The 17,097-nt window shown below is 56.1% G+C and overlaps 1 protein-coding gene across 1 annotated transcript; it reads left to right on the plus strand.

Moving 5' to 3' along the window:
* The first annotated feature begins 559 nt into the window (after positions 1–559).
* Positions 560–15,837, plus strand: ARHGAP33 (Rho GTPase activating protein 33). The gene is made up of 22 exons (XM_066243581.1): positions 560–748; positions 3,138–3,235; positions 3,314–3,398; positions 3,748–3,828; positions 3,949–4,086; positions 4,502–4,594; positions 5,663–5,785; positions 5,873–5,950; positions 6,035–6,101; positions 6,185–6,244; positions 6,334–6,486; positions 6,577–6,679; positions 8,132–8,276; positions 8,356–8,438; positions 8,524–8,631; positions 10,676–10,821; positions 11,475–11,622; positions 11,707–11,852; positions 11,926–12,000; positions 13,424–14,098; positions 14,187–14,578; positions 14,665–15,837. Exons 1-22 carry the CDS (start codon positions 743–745, stop codon positions 15,460–15,462), a joined length of 3,801 nt encoding a protein of 1,266 aa, XP_066099678.1. The 5' UTR covers positions 560–742; the 3' UTR covers positions 15,463–15,837.
* The last annotated feature ends 1,260 nt before the right edge of the window (positions 15,838–17,097 follow it).

A 17,097-nucleotide genomic window follows, 5' to 3' on the forward strand; every position in this document is an offset into this window, starting at 1 on the left:
GAGCCTTGGCTGCGGGAGGGGAAGAGAGAGACAGAGAGGAAGGAGGGGGCGGGGGTGGAGAAGCAAATGGGCGCTTCTCCTATGTGCCCTGGCCGGGAATCGAACCCGGGTCCCCTGCACGCCAGGCCGACGCTCTACCGCTGAGCCAACCGGCCAGGGCCCATAATAACATTATTAAAAAAGAATTCTGAGACTTATTGTACTTTAAAAGTGTTGGTCTTACATAAAATGCACACATTTACTTATATTTAGTATTAAACATATTGTATGGCTTTCACGGAATTACATTTTAAAATATGTGGCGTTCATGGCTCTCTCAGTCAAAAAGGTTCCAGACCCCTGGGTTAGAATATTAGAAGCAAACCTTAAGGAACCTGGGTGTGGTCTCAGAAGGGGAATGACAGCCAATGAAAGCAGTCCTGGGCCTGGCGCTGTCAAACTTCTCGGGGGGCGGGACTGAAGGGACTCCCGTAAGGACTCAAGCCAAAGCCAATGAAAAGACTAGGTGGGAGGGGCGTCGTCCTAGGCCAAAGTTGGAGCCAATAAGAAGCGGCGCCGCGTTCCCACTGTCTCCGCCTCCGTGGGGCGAGCGTCTGAGCCACCAGCAGCGGTTAGGGGTGGAGCCTGCAGCCGCCCGCGCGGCTCGCGCCCACCCCTTTGTGTCGCCATGGCGGCGGCATCGGCGATGAAGGCGACCATCCAGGGGTCTAGCACAGCCAGCACCTGAGGAGGCCACGCGACCATGGTGGTGAGGCGCCCACGCGGCCGTCAGTCCGTCCGCGTGGCAGTCTGTCCATGCACGGCCCCGCCCCACGCGCCCCGCCCCCGGCCCCGGCCCCGCCCGAGCCCGAGGCCTGTACCGCCCCTCACCCCTCGTCGCGGGCCCTCTTGTACCCCGGTCCGGCTCTTGGTCCGGAGCTCTAATCCGGACCCCGCCTTCTCAGCGCTCATCTCCTTCTACGCCCGGGCTGGGGGTGACTGTAGCCGAAGGCTTGGACTTGGAAGGAGGAAGGGCTGGTCCAGGAAAGGACCCGGCATCCTCCAAGTGGCCCCCGCAGGGGCCTGCTGAGCTCCCTGGGTCCTCACCAGCTCCCATCCCTGAGCCATCTTCGTTGTCCTCATCCCAACCTCCACCCCTTCCTGGTCTAGCCTTCTCCTCCTCCTACCACCAGCCCCTTTCTCATTCCCAAGCCCCACCCCACTCAGCTTCATCCTCAGCCTAACCCTTTTCTTCTCTTTCTCAGCATTTTCACCCCATCCCAGTTCCTCTCAACAGCCCTCCTCTACTCCTATCAGCCTGAACCTATACCTCAGCCTCTCCAGCTGCTCCCCTCCTCCTTTCCCAACCCCAGCCCCAAGCCAGCACAGATCCTTGGGTCCTCTCCATCTTGTCCTCATCCTCCCTCCTCTGCCATCTTCCTCTTCCACCATGCTGCTCCTGCTCATTCATCCATTCATTCCCTCATTTGCTCACTTAACGGACATTCACTGAGACCTCTGCAAGCCTATGCTCCATCCTTCCTGCCTTGGGGAGTTTCTAGGGTTAGAGGGGGCAGACGAAAGAGTGAGACCCAAGAATGAACTTGGGGTTGCAGGAATATGAAGGAGGGAGAACCTAAAGCCCAGTCTGCTGAGTGCCCATCTGGCAGCTGGTTCATTTATTCATCGTATTTTCCAGGCCACTGCTGGAAACTGGGCTGACACTGGGCATTGGGACACAGAAAGGAATCAGGCACAACCCTACCTGTGTGGAGCACCAGGTCTGTGCCCACCTCTCTGCTGTGCAATGCTGAGGAGCTGGAGGCTCAGCCCCAGGCCCTGATCCTGGGGAGGTCACAGCCCAATGGGTGAGATGAAGTTGTCACCAGACAGTGACTTCTCAGTGCTCAGGACTATGATGTGAGAAGCCCAGACAGAGTTGTCAAGTATAGGATGGGGGAAACTTAGGAGATGGAGGAGTCCACAAGAGGTGACTAATATAGCTTGAAGGGTCAGGGGGAACTTTGGAGGGGAGGAAACGTGATCCTTGAGACCTGAGGGATGAAGAAGAATGAATCTAGTGAAAGAATGATGAAGAGTGTTCCATGCAGACAAGCAGCCTTTGCAAAGGCCTAGATGTAAATGAGAAGATTGCTTTTTTTTTTTTTTTTTTTGTCTTTTTCTGAAGCTGGAAACAGGGAGGCAGTCAGACAGACTCCTGCATGCACCCGACCGGGATCCACCCGGCATGCCCACCAGGGGGCGATGCTCTGCCCATCTGGGGCCTCGCTCTGTTGCGACCAGAGCCACTCTAGCTCCTGAAGCAGAGGCCATGGAGCCATTCCCAGGCCATGGAGCCATTCCCAGCCCCCGGGCCAACTTTGCTCCAGTGGAGCCTTGGCTGCGGGAGGGGAAGAGAGAGAGAGGAAGGAGAGGGGGAGGGGTGGAGAAGCAGATGGGCGCTTCTCCTGTGTGCCCTGGCCGGGAATCGAACCCGGGACTTCCGCACGCCAGGCTGATGCTCTACCACTGAGCCAACCGGCCAGGGCGAGAAGATTGCTTTTGCTGGACTATTAGAAATTCAAGATCTCTGAGAGTGGAGGCAATCAGGAGAGATGAGGGTGGAGAGGTAAACAGAGAAAAGAGGATTTTCTTGAAGATAATAGGGAGCCAGTGAAGGTCCATGATTTATGGAGAGACAGAGGCAGATTGGTGTTGTATAAAAATTATACCGGTGTTTGCTGTAAAGATGCTGGCAGGCAGGAGGAGAGAGGTTGGAAGCAGGAACACTGATAAAATGAGAGTTGTGATTATCCAGACATCGATGAGAATTGTGGAGCAGCACAACTGGAAGATGACTATACTCTCCAGAGGCTACAGGAAGAGTTTAAACCCAGAGAGATGGTCCCAGTATGCTCTCTCCCTGCCTCACCCTTGACCCCTGCTCTTTCAGCCTCCCACCCTAGACCACAAAGGAAGATAAAGGCCTAGCCTCAGTCTGGCCTTCACCACCCCCCTGACCTACACATTCTACTCCATGCTCAGGGCAGTGTATGGAATGATTCAGGCCCTCAGGCCCAGGCTTGTAGATAACAATGCTCCTGTTGTATCTCTGCTCCCATCTCGGGAAGCCTCTGATTCTTCTTTCTGCTCTCTAGGCTCGCAGCACTGACAGCCTGGATGGCTCAGGGGAGGGCTCAGTGCAGCCCCTGCCCCCCACTGGGGGGACCAGTGTGAAGGGGAAGCCTGGGAAGAGGTGAGCGGTGAGGGAGAAGTTCATTCTAGGAGGGGACCAAGCACAGGAGCCACTAGTGATGTGTTACCTGTTCCCCAGGCTCTCAGCTCCTCGTGGTCCCTTCCCCCGGCTGGCTGACTGTGCCCATTTCCACTATGAGAATGTTGACTTTGGCCACATTCAGGTATGAGGGTTTGCAACTAGGTGGAAGATGAAATCCCATCCAACCCTGAAGCAATGTCAGTCACCCTACCCCTGAGACCTGTCTCTGGAACTGGCTGTTCCACTGAGCAGTCAGTGGCAGAAATTGCAGGGAGGGAGGGGAGAGCTGTTCATCATTCATTCATTTGTTCCTTTATTCATTCAGCAACAAATTTTTGTTAGGTGTATACTCTGTACCAGGACCCTGTACTCTGAAGCATCACCAGGCCCTGCTCTTGGGGAACACAGCCTAACCCTAGATAGTGTCAACCTGGAGATTAGGACTGGAACAAAAGTGAGGCCCTCACCTGGGCCTTTCTTTCCTTCTACAGCTCCTACTGTCTCCAGAGCGTGAAGGCTCTAGCTTCTCTGGGGAGAATGAGCTGGTGTTTGGTGTGCAGGTGACCTGTCAGGTGAGGCCACCCCTACCTCTCATCTAGCCTGGCAACTGGTTGCTTGGTGAACTGGTTGCCATGGTCCTTAGCTCAGTGAAATGGGACCACTGCTCCTTTTTGTCCCTCCTGCTCCCATAGGGCCGTTCTTGGCCAGTTCTCCGCAGTTACGATGACTTCCGTTCCCTGGATGCCCATCTCCACCGCTGCATATTTGACCGGAGATTTTCCTGTCTCCCAGAGCTTCCTCCACCCCCAGAGGGTGCCAGGGCTGCCCAGGTAAACTGCCTGTTGTACCACCCCTGCCTCAGCCCTTGTGTGTCTTCATCATCAGTGTGTGAAACCATCAAGGCAGGGGAGATTGATAAATATTTAAACATGAATATGGCCTGAGCCCCAACCAGTCAGAGAGGCTCCAGGACTGCAGCAGGATTCTGAAGGCTCCCTTTAGTTTGAGGGTCATGGGGAGTTCCAGGGAGTTCCAAAGGAGAGTCCATATTGCCAGACCAATGGAAGCACACAAGAGATTGGCATAGACTGTTTGCAGATGATTGATAATATTGTAGTACTTACCAGTAGAGTGGCACCCGTGCATTGAGGCAGAACGTCTGTCCTGCCCAGAGGCAAGCTAAGAAGCATAGAAGGGCAGTGGTCTCTTTCCTCACAAGAGCCCACCCTCACAATCTGATCACAGATGCTGGTGCCGCTGCTGCTGCAATACCTGGAGACCCTGTCAGGACTGGTGGACAGTAACCTCAACTGTGGACCTGTGCTCACCTGGATGGAGGTGGGTCTGCGCAGTGGGGCTTGGTGTTGGGAGTGACTGAGGGATATACTGACATTTCATACACTGTCTGAGTGTATGCCTGTGAGAAAGAATGTGCATGCTTTGTGTGTGTGTTTCAGCAGGCTGTGTGGATGTGACAATTTTTTATTTTTTTTTAGTGAGTGAGAAAGAGAGAGCATGAGAGAGGGACAGACAGACAGGAAGGGAGAGAGATGAGAAGCATCAACTTGTAGTTGTGGCACCTTAGTTGTTCATTGGTTGATTTCTCTTATGTGCTTTGACCGGGAAGCTACAGCCGAGCTAGTGACCCCTTGCTCAAGCCAGCGACCTTGGGCTTCATTCAATCCAGTGACCTCTGGGCTCAAGCCAGCAACCTTGGGGTCATGTCCATGATCCCACGCTCAAGCTGGTGACCCCACACTCAAGTTGGTGAGCCCATGCTCAAGGGTCCTCAGCATTCCAGGTTGACGCTCTATCCACTGCGTCACCACCTGGTCAGGCAACAATTTTTTTTCCCTCCTTTTAAAAAACATTTATTCATTTTTAGAGAGGGAGAGAGAGAGAGAAAGAGAGAGAGAGAAGGGGGGAGGAGCAGGAAGCACCAACTCCCATGTGTGCCTTGACCAGGCAAGCCCAGGGCTTCAAACCAGCGACCTCAGCATTTCAGGTCGCCGCCCTATCCTCTGCACCACCACAGGTCAGGCCAGGCAACAATTTCAAGGTATATCAGTTAGAAATAGGTTTGACTGTAATTCATAGAATGCTTGGCTAAGAGGAACTTAAACCAGCAACTTTTAGATAGCAGATGTGCAGTGTCTGCGATGAATGGTGAGGGCACAGGGACATATCTGGAGGATTTCAGGACAGTGGAGTCCTGGGTCATGTGAGGGAAAAGAAGGGACTTTGTTTTGGAAAACACATTAATTTAGGTGTTTAACCAATAGCTCTGATTGGCTGGGGCTCTTAGATGGGGAACAAGTCATGGCCACCACTAGGCATGGAAGAACCTCTGCCTTTAGTATCTGTCTCCTTCTGGCCTATCCCTACAACATTCACCCTCCATCGCAGCTGGACAACCATGGCAGGCGACTGCTCCTTAGTGAAGAGGCCTCGCTCAATATCCCTGCGGTGGCTGCTGCCCACGTGGTCAAACGGTACACAGCGCAGGCACCAGATGAGCTGTCCTTCGAGGTGAGGCTGTGGGTGGGCAGCCTCCAGCTGCACTCCTCACTTCCCAGCCACTTCTGACCCTCCCTCCTCTCATCTGCCCACTCCCAGGTGGGAGACATTGTCTCAGTGATTGACATGCCACCCACAGAGGATCGGAGCTGGTGGCGGGGCAAGCGGGGTTTCCAGGTGAGCCTGGATCGGGGTGGGCAGGTGGGGCTAGGGCCCTGGGCCAGCTAGGGTGGCCAGGCACTGACCCTGAACCCTTCTCAGGTCGGTTTCTTCCCCAGCGAGTGTGTGGAACTATTCACAGAGCGGCCCTGTCCAGGACTGAAGGGGGGTAAGTGCCCGGGGCAAAGTGGGGAGGTCTCGCTGCACCCTCTGTCTGCCCTCCAGCCTTTCCACCTATTGTTCGCTCTGCAGATGCCGATGGTCCCTTGTGCAGTGTCCTGGCTCCCCAGGGTGTCTCCTCTCTGACCTCAGGTAATGGAAACTAGAGGCCAGGCCATCGCCTCCCTCCCACCAGCCTGGTAACCGCACTGACCCTGTGTGGCCTGCCTTCACCCCCACAGCTGTGCCCCGGCCACGGGGGAAGCTGGCTGGCCTCCTGCGCACATTCATGCGCTCCCGCCCTTCTCGGCAGCGGCTGCGACAACGGGGTATCCTGCGGCAGAGGGTGTTTGGCTGCGACCTTGGAGAGCACCTCAGCAACTCTGGCCAGGATGGTGTGTAGCGGGCCCACGTGCTGAGCTCACCCCTCCCACCCCGGATCCGACCTGCCCAGCCCTGACCCCACTGCTCTCTCTTTCTCCCAGTACCGCAGGTGCTTCGCTGCTGCTCGGAGTTTATTGAGGCCCATGGGGTGGTTGATGGAATCTACCGGCTCTCAGGCGTGTCATCTAATATCCAGAGGTTACGGTGAGGGCCCTTTACCAACCCGTTCCCTCCACAAACATTCACTGAACAGCATGTCTAGTCTGTGCCATGTTCTGGGGACACAGAGTTCCCGGGAGTGGGAGGGCATGGAATGGGGTTGAGTCAGGCCTGGAGGCAGGAAGGGCATCACTGAGGAAGTGACACCCAGCTGAAGCCTGAGAGGTGAGAGCGGAATGAACGTTGAGAGTAGCGGGATCCCCTTCACTGAGTACCTGCCACATGCCTAGCGCTAGGCACTGGGGACACAGTGGTCAGTGAGACAACCAGAGACTCCCATCCTCATGGGGCTCACATGCTAGAGGAAGAGACAAACAAGGAAATGAGAGAGTTTACTGAGAGGTGACAGGTGCTATGGAGAACAAGAGACTGGAGGATAAGGAGGATCATAGTAATAAATCCACTGCAGTTTTCAATGTGGTGGGCAGAGAAGGCCTCCTGGGGGAGAGCTCCCTTGGAAGATGGGAGGGAGGGAGCAAACCATGTGGATCTCCTGGGGAGAGCGTCCATGCTGGAAGGAACAATTCAAAGGGGGGAAAGCAGCAGGAGATGATGTCTGAGAAGTAATTAGGGGCAGAGCGCAAGGCCCCTTTAAAAAAAATTTTTTTTTTAAGTGAGAGGAGGGGAGATAGAGAGAAAGACTCCTGCATGCACACAGACCGGGATCCACCTGGTAACCCTGTCTAGGGTTGATGCTCGAATCAGCTAATATCTGCAGTGCCTGAGGCTGATGCTCAAACTAATCGAGCCACTGGCTGTGAGAGGGGAAGAGAGAGAGAAGGGGGGGGAGGGGAAGAGAAGCAGATGGTCGCTTCTCATGTGTGCTCTGACCAGGGATCAAACTCAGGATGTCTGCACACCAGGCCAATACTCTATCCACTGAGCCAACTGGCCAGGGTTGCAAGGCCTTTCTGACAACAGTTAGGATTTTGGGTTTTCCACATGACATTCTAAGAGGTGGGAAGCAGTGAGGCACAAGTGTTGAGGCTGACAGAGGCCATGAAGTGAGAGTGTGAAGCGCGCTGTGAGAGACCCAGCATGAGTGCATGTGCACTGAGCTTTTCCCCTTGGGCAGTGGGACTCCACCAGACAGTTGTGAGCAGGGGCTGCTGGGACTTCAGCCACGTTTTCCAGTGACCTCTTGAAGGCAGAAGAATGGTACGGCTTGTTGAAAGGAGCATGGTCACGCTCTGGAATCAGATAGCCTTGGGTAGCTACAGCAGGGATACCTCCTACCTGAGCTTCAGTGTCCTCCTCTGTAAAAGGGGGTGCCATGTCTTCAGCACACAGGGTTTTTGCAGATGAAGTCTCTTCCTTGGAAGAGCACAGTGCAGGGAAGAGGGTTGTATCCATCTGTGGACAGTGTGGGGTTAGGGGGAGGGCACAACCAGGTGGGCCAACTCTGACAGGAGTCTCCTCTTGATCTGGTGGCCTCAGGCATGAATTTGACAGTGAGAGGATCCCAGAACTGTCTGGCCCTGCCTTCCTTCAGGACATCCACAGTGTGTCCTCCCTCTGCAAGCTCTACTTCCGAGAGCTGCCCAACCCCCTGCTCACATATCAGCTGTACGGGAAGTTCAGCGTGAGTCAAGGAGCTGGCTGGGTGGGGGGTGCTGGGACGCACCGGGCCCAGCCCCCATTATGCCTGTGCACAATCTCAGGAGGCCATGTCAGTGCCTGGGGAGGAGGAACGCCTGGTGCGTGTCCACGATGTCATCCAGCAGCTGCCCCCACCACACTACAGGTAAACCAGGAGGGGTAGGGAAAGGCTGCGGTGGGCTCACAAGGAGGTTGAGGCTCAGGTGTCCCCCTCCACTTCCACCCCCCAGGACCCTGGAGTACCTGCTGAGGCACTTGGCCCGCATGGCAAGACACAGTGCCAACACCAGCATGCATGCTCGCAACCTGGCCATTGTCTGGGCGCCCAACCTGTTACGGTAAGCTGTCCCCCACAGCTCCCTCCCATGGCTGAGCCCCTAGTCTCCCCTGCCCTATACCTGCCATAGGAACTCACCCACCTTTTGTTTGTTCATTTCATTCAACATGTATTTAAGTATCTCCAATGTGCCAGTCCCTGTTCTCAGCACTGGCAACAGAGTAGTGAGCAAGATCCTGTGCTCTTGGGCTCACAATGTCATGGGGGAGATGGACAATGAACTAGCAACAAGAAAATACAGAGTATGGTCTGATGATAGTGAGCGGCAAGCAGAAAGATTACAGAGCAGGGAAGCGGCACACACAGGGTCACAGCATTTTGGAATGTTTAGAGTGGCAGGGAAGGCTTCAATAAGAAGTTTTTTATAACCAGAAACAGCGTGAATCCGAGAGTTTGATAGTGATCCAGACAGGCAAGCTCTCTGTCCTAAATAAAAAGGGTGGGCCTGAGCAGGTGGCTGCACAGTGAATAAAAGAGTCAACCTGGGGTGCTGAGGAACCAGGTTCGAAACCTTGAGTTCGCTGGCTTGAGCGTGGGCTCACCAGCTTGAGCAGGGGGTCACCGGCTTGAGTGTGGGATCATCCACATGATCCCATGGTTGCTGGCTTAAGCTCAGAGGTCACTGGCTTGAAACCCAAGGTCTCTAGCTTAAGTCCAAGATCTCTGGCTCAAGCAGGCTTGGCTGGAGGATCCACCACCTTCATCAAGGCATGTATGAGAAAGCAATCAATGAACAACTAAAGTGCTGCAACAATGAGTTGATGCTTCTCATCTCTCTCCCTTCCTGTCTCTGGCTCTCTCTTGCAAAAATAAAAAATAAAATAAAATAAAATAGGTGGTACATCAGATGATGTATAAGAACTATGGGGGAAAATGCCTGACCAGGAGGTGGTGCAGTGGATAGAGCGTTGGCTTGGGATGCAGAGGACCCCGGTTCGAGACCACGAGGTCGCCAGCTTGAGCGTGGGCTCATCTGGTTTAAGCAAGGCTCACTAGCTTGAGCCCAAGGTCTCTGGCTAGAGCAAGGGGTCACTCGGTCCCCCCAGTCAAGGCACATATGAGAAAGCAATCAATGAGAAACTAAGGGGCTGCAACGAAGAATTGATGCTTCTCATCTCTCTCCCTTCTGATCTGTCTGTCCCTCTCTCAGTCTTTCTCTGTCTCTGTCACACACACACACACACACACACACACACACACACACACACACACACAAAAGAACTATGGGGAAAAAAGAAACAAAGACAGGCCTGAGGCCTGGAATACAGAAGAGGTTTACAATTTTAAATAAGGTGGATGGGGAAGCTCCATTGAGAAGGTAACATTTGAGTCAAGATCTGTAGAAGGTGAGACAGTAATTACGGAAACCAGGCAGAAGGAAGAGTAAGGACAAAGGTCCTGGGGCTGGGTCAGGGGGAACAGTAGGGAGTCCATTTTGGCTGGAGCTGGGTAAGGGGCCAAGGGGGAGGAGATGATGAGTACACAGATGGAGCAGGAGTGACTTACGGGTTGTGGGTCATGTGGGGAGTTTGCTTTTACCAGGAGTGAAGTGCCGCCAGGAGAGGGCTCTGACCAGGAGGACCCTGACATTAGGTGTTCCCAGCTTCCTCCAGCTGTGCCTGGGAAGCTGACTGTGTGGGCGGGACAGGAACTGGAGAGCAGGGAGGAGGCAGCTGTGATGTCCGGAGGGAGAGGATGGAGGCTGGCAGGTGAGGGGCAGTGAAGGGGGAGAAGAGTTTAGATTCTGGACAGATTTTGTGGGTGGAGCCATAACAGACTGGATGTGGGTGTGAAGGAAAGAGAAGTCAAGGACAATTCCCAGGTGTCTGGCCTGCACCACTAAAGGACTGCATTGAGTGAGATGATGAAGGCGGTGAGGAACAGGTTTAAGGAAAGGGTGAGAACCCAGATCTAGATGTGATCAGTTTGATCAAGTCAGAGTGCTGAATGACAATCATTGCTTTTACTGGCTCCCTCTCTAACCTAGCCTGAACCCCCAGCTGTGGCTCAAGGCACCTGGCCTCCCCCTCCCCCCTCCCATTCAGGTCCATGGAGCTGGAGTCAGTGGGGCTGGGTGGGGCAGCAGCGTTCCGGGAGGTGCGGGTGCAGTCGGTGGTGGTGGAATTCCTGCTCACCCACGTGGATGTCCTGTTCAGTGACACCTTCACCTCTGCTGGCCTCGACCCTGCAGGTAGGCTGGGCCCATCTCCTGATGTCCTGGCTACTGCCTCCTCATCGTCAGGGCTGCAGTGGGAGGGCAGGTGGGCCCCCAGGCCTGTCCCTACACACTGAAGCTGGACCTCCCTCCTGGCTCCTTGAGGACCCCTCCCGGCCTCTCCCTCCCTGGCCTCTCCCTCCCCTCCCCACCCTTCTCATTTCAGCTCCTACGCTCAGGATCCCCACTTCTTGGCCCGGACATCGTTCTTTCTTCACCCCTTATAGCTCCTAGGGGCACTTGGGGCCAGGGGTCCACCTGGGAGGAGGTGGGAGGAGGTCCCCAGACTTGACCCTGACCAGGCCCCACCCAGACTCCCCACCCTGCCCCGGACCCCAGCCCAATCAGGATTCAGCACATCGGAGGGCCCTCTGGCACGAGGTAACTGAAGCCAGAGCCACTGCCCTCGCTGGCTGCTGGGAGCTGCCTCATCAGCTGGTTCTGCCTCACTCCTGCTCACCTGCCTGCTGCCCACCCATTCCTGCCTGATCCTCTCTGGTCCTCTGCCTTGCCAGCACTTGGGGGGGGGGGCGTGCTTTGGGGCTGGAGCTTGGGCTGTAGTGCTTCGCTTTGCCTGTGTCCTTAAATGGCTCCTGGGCTGATATTTGCTTACTTTTCCAACTCCCCAGGCCGCTGCCTCCTCCCCAGACCCAAGTCCCTTGCGGGCAGTGGCCCCTCCACTCGCCTGCTGACACTGGAGGAAGCCCAGGCTCGCACCCAGGGCCGACTGGGGACACCCACTGAATCTACAGCTCGCAAGGCCTCACCTGTGGAAAGGTAAGTGGGATGCCAGGGAGGGGAGGAGCTAGCCTGGTGGCTCGAGCTCCTCTGATTGCCTCCTGTGTCTCACCCAAACCCCAGGAGGAAAGGGGAGAGAGGTGAGAAACAGCGGAAGCCAGGAGGGAGCAGCTGGAAGACCTTCTTTGCCCTGGGCCGGGGCCCCAGCATATCCCGAAAGAAGCCTCTGCCCTGGCGGGGGGGCACACGTACCCCAGCGCAGCCGCCAGGTCGGAGACGGGCAGTTGGCGGGGTGGGGGCGGCACTCTGCTGTGCCCTGCAACCTGCTACCTCTCCATGCAGGCAGCCGAGCTGACACAGTCACTCTGAGATCGGCCAAGAGCGAGGAGTCTCTGTCATCGCAGGCCAGCGGGGCTGGTGAGCTCAGGGTGGCCTGGCCTGGGCCCAGTGGGACTGGGAGGAGCTGGGGCCCTAAATTGACCTACAAATGCTGTGCTTCAAGTTTGGGGGACTTGGGGGATTTTTTTAATTTTTAATTTGGACACTGGATATAATGAATTGGATAAACATCATGGTTCATGCTACACTGTGATCATTGGTCCATACAGGGCCCTTTCAAACCAACAGTCTTATTCATTCTTTTTGAAAAAATGTAAATAATGAACACCCATGTACCCACTGGCCAGAATTTAAAAGAGCCCCACGACCTTACTTGCAAGCTCCTCCCACCTCCTGCCTGCTGCCTCCCCACCATAGGCATCCTCTAGACTTGATGGTCACCATCCTCTTGTTTTCAAGGTTTTATCACGTACAGGTGTATACGTAAACACATTGTACAGTTCTAGTCATTTTAAAACTTCAACTCAAGGTATTATAAGAAAGAGGGCATCCTGCTGTATGTGGAACTTGGCTGTCATTCACCACTGCACTTCACACTGCCATCGTGTTGCGAGGTGCCGTGCAGGTCCCTCCTGTCTGCTGACCTGTAGTGTTCCACGTGCATATCTCATCAGGAGTTGCTCGTCCATCCTACTCCTGATGTATTCAAGAGCACCCCTGCCACGCCCACACTTCTGAGAGAGCTTTACATGTGGTCAGGAGTGGAGGTGCATATTCTAGGCTTTACTCATGGTCAGCTGAACAAGAAAAGGCCCAGCTGTTTTACAAAAACGTGTTGCCCAGTCTGTCCTGCCGGCAGCCTTGTTTGGGATCCTGTTGATGTGCTCACAGCCTAGGAGCTTGTCAGACTTCATTCTTTTTTTTTTTTTTTTTTTTTTACAGAGATAGAGAGTCAGAGAGAGGGATAGACAGGGACAGACAGACAGGAACGGAGAGATGAGAAGCATCAATCATTAGTTTTTTGTTGTGCATTGTGAGACCTTAGTTGTTCATTGATTGCTTTCTCATATGTGCCCTGACCGTGGGGCTACAGCAGACCGAGTAACCCCTTGCTCAGCCAGCGACCTTGGGTCCAAGCTGGTGAGCTTTTTTTGCTCTAACCTGATGAGCCCGCGCTCAAGCTGGCGACCTTGGGGTCTCGAACCTGGGTCCTCTGCATCCCAGTCCAACGCTCTATCCACTGCGCCACCACCTGGTCAGGCTGACTTCATTCTTGACTTGGGGGCTAGAGTGGTTCCCCTCAAGGACTTGCCATTCATTTGTTTGTTACTGTGAGTCTGAACATCTCTCCCTGGGTTCACAGCCATTTGGGCCCTATCCAGGGAGGTGCCTCTGCATGTTATTTCTCCAGGCTCCTGGGTTGTGTGCCCTGTTCTCACTGATGTATGGTATGTAAAATTCTGAAGCCTGACTCATAACTGCCCACCCACCACCCTTCCAGGCCTCCAGAGGCTGCACAGGCTCCGGCGCCCCCACTCCAGCAGTGATGGTTTCCCTGTTGGCCCACCACCCACTGGCTCCTGTGAGAGCCTGTCCTCCTCCTCCTCCTCTGAGTCCTCCTCCTCCTCCGAGTCCTCCTCCTCCTCTGAGTCATCAGCAGCTGGGCTGGGGGCATACACCGGTTCCCCCTCTCACCGAACCTCAGCCTGGCTTGATGATGGTGACAATCTGGACTTCAGCCCACCCCGCTGCCTGGAGGGACTCCGGGGGCTCGACTTTGACCCCCTTACCTTTCGCTGCAGCAGCCCTACCCCAGGGGACCCTGCACCTCCTGCCAGCCCAGCTCCCCCAGCCTCTGCCTCTGCATTCCCGCCCAGGGCAACCCCCCAGGCCCTCTCACCCCCTGGGCCCACCAGCCCTGCCTTGCCTACTGCCCTGGACATCTCAGAACCCCTGGCTGTATCAGTGCCACCCGCTGTCCTGGAGTTGCTGGGGGCTGGGGGCACATCTGCCTCAGTCACCCCAGCCCCAGCCCTCAGCCCCAGCCCAGGCCTGCGCCCTCACCTCATCTCCCGGCTGCCTCATGGAGCTGAAGCCCAGCTGAGTGACACCTGCCAGCGGGAGAGCTGCAGCAAGCTGACACTCCCTGGTCCCCGGGAAGCCCAAGGACAGCATGGTGAGTCCTCCTAAGGCAATCCAACACCCTCACAGACTGAGGCTGTGCCCAAGACCCAGCTGATGCCCCTTCCCATTCCTCTCTGCAGGGCCTGGCATGGATTCTCCGCTGCTGCCCCCACCTTTATCCTTTCTGCGCCCTGGGGGGGCCCCGCCTCCACCGCCCAAGAACCCAGCACGCCTCATGGCCCTGGCCCTGGCTGAGCAGGCTCAGCAGGTGGCCCAGAGGCAGAGCCAACAGGAGCATGGGAGCACCCCAGCTGCTCCCCACTCCCCTTTCGGCCACTCACTGTCCCTGGAGGTGGGCGGTGAGCCCCTAGGGGCCGCAGGGAGCGGGCCACCCTCCCACTCCCTAGCCCACCCTGGTGCCTGGGCTCCAAGAGCCCCACCCTTCCTCCCGAGGCAACAAAGTGTTGGGAGCCTGGTGAGGACCCAGCGGCCCGTGGGTATCTCAAGAAGGGGACACAGAGGCCCTGACCAGGTCAGTGCCCAGCTCAGGGGGGGGGGGGGGGCTTCAGGGATGTGCCAGAGACATCAGCCTAGTTTCTGTGTTCTGTCTCCTCACAGGTTCTCTCTTCTGTGAGAACCCCCAGCTGCTTCTCTTCTGTTCCCCGGGAGTGCTTGCCCCCCTTTCTTGGGGTTCCCAAACCAGGCTTATACCCCCTAGCCTCCTCATTCTTCCAGCCCAGCTCCCCAGCCCCAGCCTGGAGGAGCCCCCCGGGTGCCCCTGTGCCCCTTGACAGGGGAGAGAACCTGTACTATGAGATTGAGGCAGCTGAAGGGTCCCCCTACTCTGGCCCCACCCAGTCCTGGAGTCCCTTTCGCTCCATGCCCCCAGATAGGCTCAATGCCTCATATGGTGTGCTTGGCCAATCACCATCACCCCACAGGTCCCCCGACTTCCTGCTCAGCTACCCACGCCCCCCCTCCTGCTTTCCTCATAACCACCTGGGCTATGCAGGCCCTCAGCACTCTGCCCGGTACCCTCCTCGACCTGAGCCCCTCTATGTCAACCTAGCTCTAGGGCCCCGGGGTCCCTCGTCCACCTCTTCCAGCTCCTCTTCCCCTCCTGCCCATCCCCATGGCCGATCAGACCCTGGTGCCCCAGCCCCCCGTCTCCCCCAGAAACAGAGGGCCCCCTGGGGCCCCCACACCCCTCACAGGGTGCCTGGGCCCTGGGGCCCTCCCGAGGCTCTCCTGCTCTACAGGGCAAGCCCACCCGTCTATGGGAGTCGGGGCAAGCACCACCAAGGATCCTTGTACAGGAGTGGGGGCCAAGGAAGGGAGGAGGCTGGTCCCCCACCCCCTTACCCCACTCCCAGCTGGCCCCTCCACTCCGAGGGCCAGACCCGGAGCTACTGCTGAGCCAGAGCGGAGACCTTCCTCCCTTCCCTTCTTCCTCGCTGAGCTTTGCTCAGCCTGATCCCTCATTTTGTATTTTCATGAGCCCCGGACTCCCACCCCAGGTTTCTAACTTGGCAAGTTGCTTCTGATGTGGGTCCCTAACCTGTTATGCCTTCCTTACCCTGGGCCGAAGGGCACCCCTCCCCCAGCATCCTCCATCATGGGGGCTTTCACACAAATCTGAGAGCTGGGCTGACACATTCTTCCTCTCCCTCCAGGAGCCCCCAGCATGTCCTGACCTGTGCAGAAGGGGTAGGGGCACAACTCCTGCCCATCTCCCCTCATGCCCCACTAAACCATCTGACAAAATTAATGAATAAAAATGGTGAAAATGTGGCTGCTAGTGTCGTGATGGGGCTTGGCTCAGTGAACAAAGGCAGCGGGTTGCTCTATCATTTCATCACCTCAGCAGGTGCTGAGTGGGGAGTCCCTCCTGGGAGGCTCTGAGGAGCAATATCTGCAGAGAGGGGGCCATGGATGTCCTGAGGATCTGTCAGGAATGGGGCAAAGGCTAGGCCTGTCTCCGCCTTGCATCTGCCTTGCAGCTCTGCTATGATCTGCTCCAGCAGATCCCTCCTGAGAGTAGTGGGTTAGGGATGGACTGAGGGTTACCTCAGTGTGAGGAAGGGGCTCAAGGGCCCTCCCAACCGGGGCCCATTTCCCACTTCTGCATGCTGGAGAAGAGACCTCCGATCAGCCCAGGGCTGGCTGCCTGCAGGGACGAAGGCTGGAGCTGTCCTCCGGTGGCCACTGAGCTCAGGCTAGGCCTGGGGGAGGAGTCGCAGGGGCAGGGCATGAACTCAGGGTCTTCTGCTTCACCTGCCCCGGTGGCCTTCCCTGCCAGCAGTTTCCAGGGTATGGAAATCTTGTGGGTCAGCATGCAGGGGAAGGGCTCCCAGGGCGGAGGGTCCAGCAGGGTAGCCCTGAGCTGTCACAGCCCCTGCATAACTGGGATTTTGGTGGATAACTTTCACTCAAGCTGCTCCACAGAGCACCAGCTCTCCAACAGGGAGGCTGAGTCCTAAGGGCTAGAGCACAGGGCGGGGCCCTGGGGGAGGAGAGTTGGTCATGGGTCAAAAGTCAGAGGACAGCCTGACCAGGCGGTGGCGCAGTGGATAGAGTGTCAGACTGGGATGCAGAGGACCCAAGTTCGAGACCCCGAGGTCGCCAACTTGAGCACGGGCTCATCTGGTTTGAGGAAAAACCCACCAGCTTGAACCCAAGGTCGCTGGCTCAAGCAAGGGGTTACTCGGTCTGCTGAAGGCCTGCGGTCATGGAACATATGAGAAAGCAATCAATGAACAACTAAGGTGTTGCAACACGCAACGAAAAACTAATGATTGATGCTTCTCATCTCTCCGTTCCTGTCTGTCTGTCCCTGTCTATCCCTCTCTCTGACTCACTCTCTGTCTCTGTTAAAAAAAAAAAAAAAAAAAAGTCGGGACAGCTGAGGGGTCCAAGGAAGGGATCCCTGGTCAGAGGAGAGGCAGCCAGAGAATTTTGGGTTGGTGACAACTGGGAGGAAGGGTCACAAGTTAGGAATTAAATGGTCACACAGGGCTCTGGGGTGTCCATACTGTTAAGCTAGTCTCTATA

The sequence above is a fragment of the Saccopteryx bilineata genome, chromosome 9 (assembly GCF_036850765.1).
Source record: "Saccopteryx bilineata isolate mSacBil1 chromosome 9, mSacBil1_pri_phased_curated, whole genome shotgun sequence".
NCBI classification, from domain to species: domain Eukaryota; kingdom Metazoa; phylum Chordata; class Mammalia; order Chiroptera; family Emballonuridae; genus Saccopteryx; species Saccopteryx bilineata.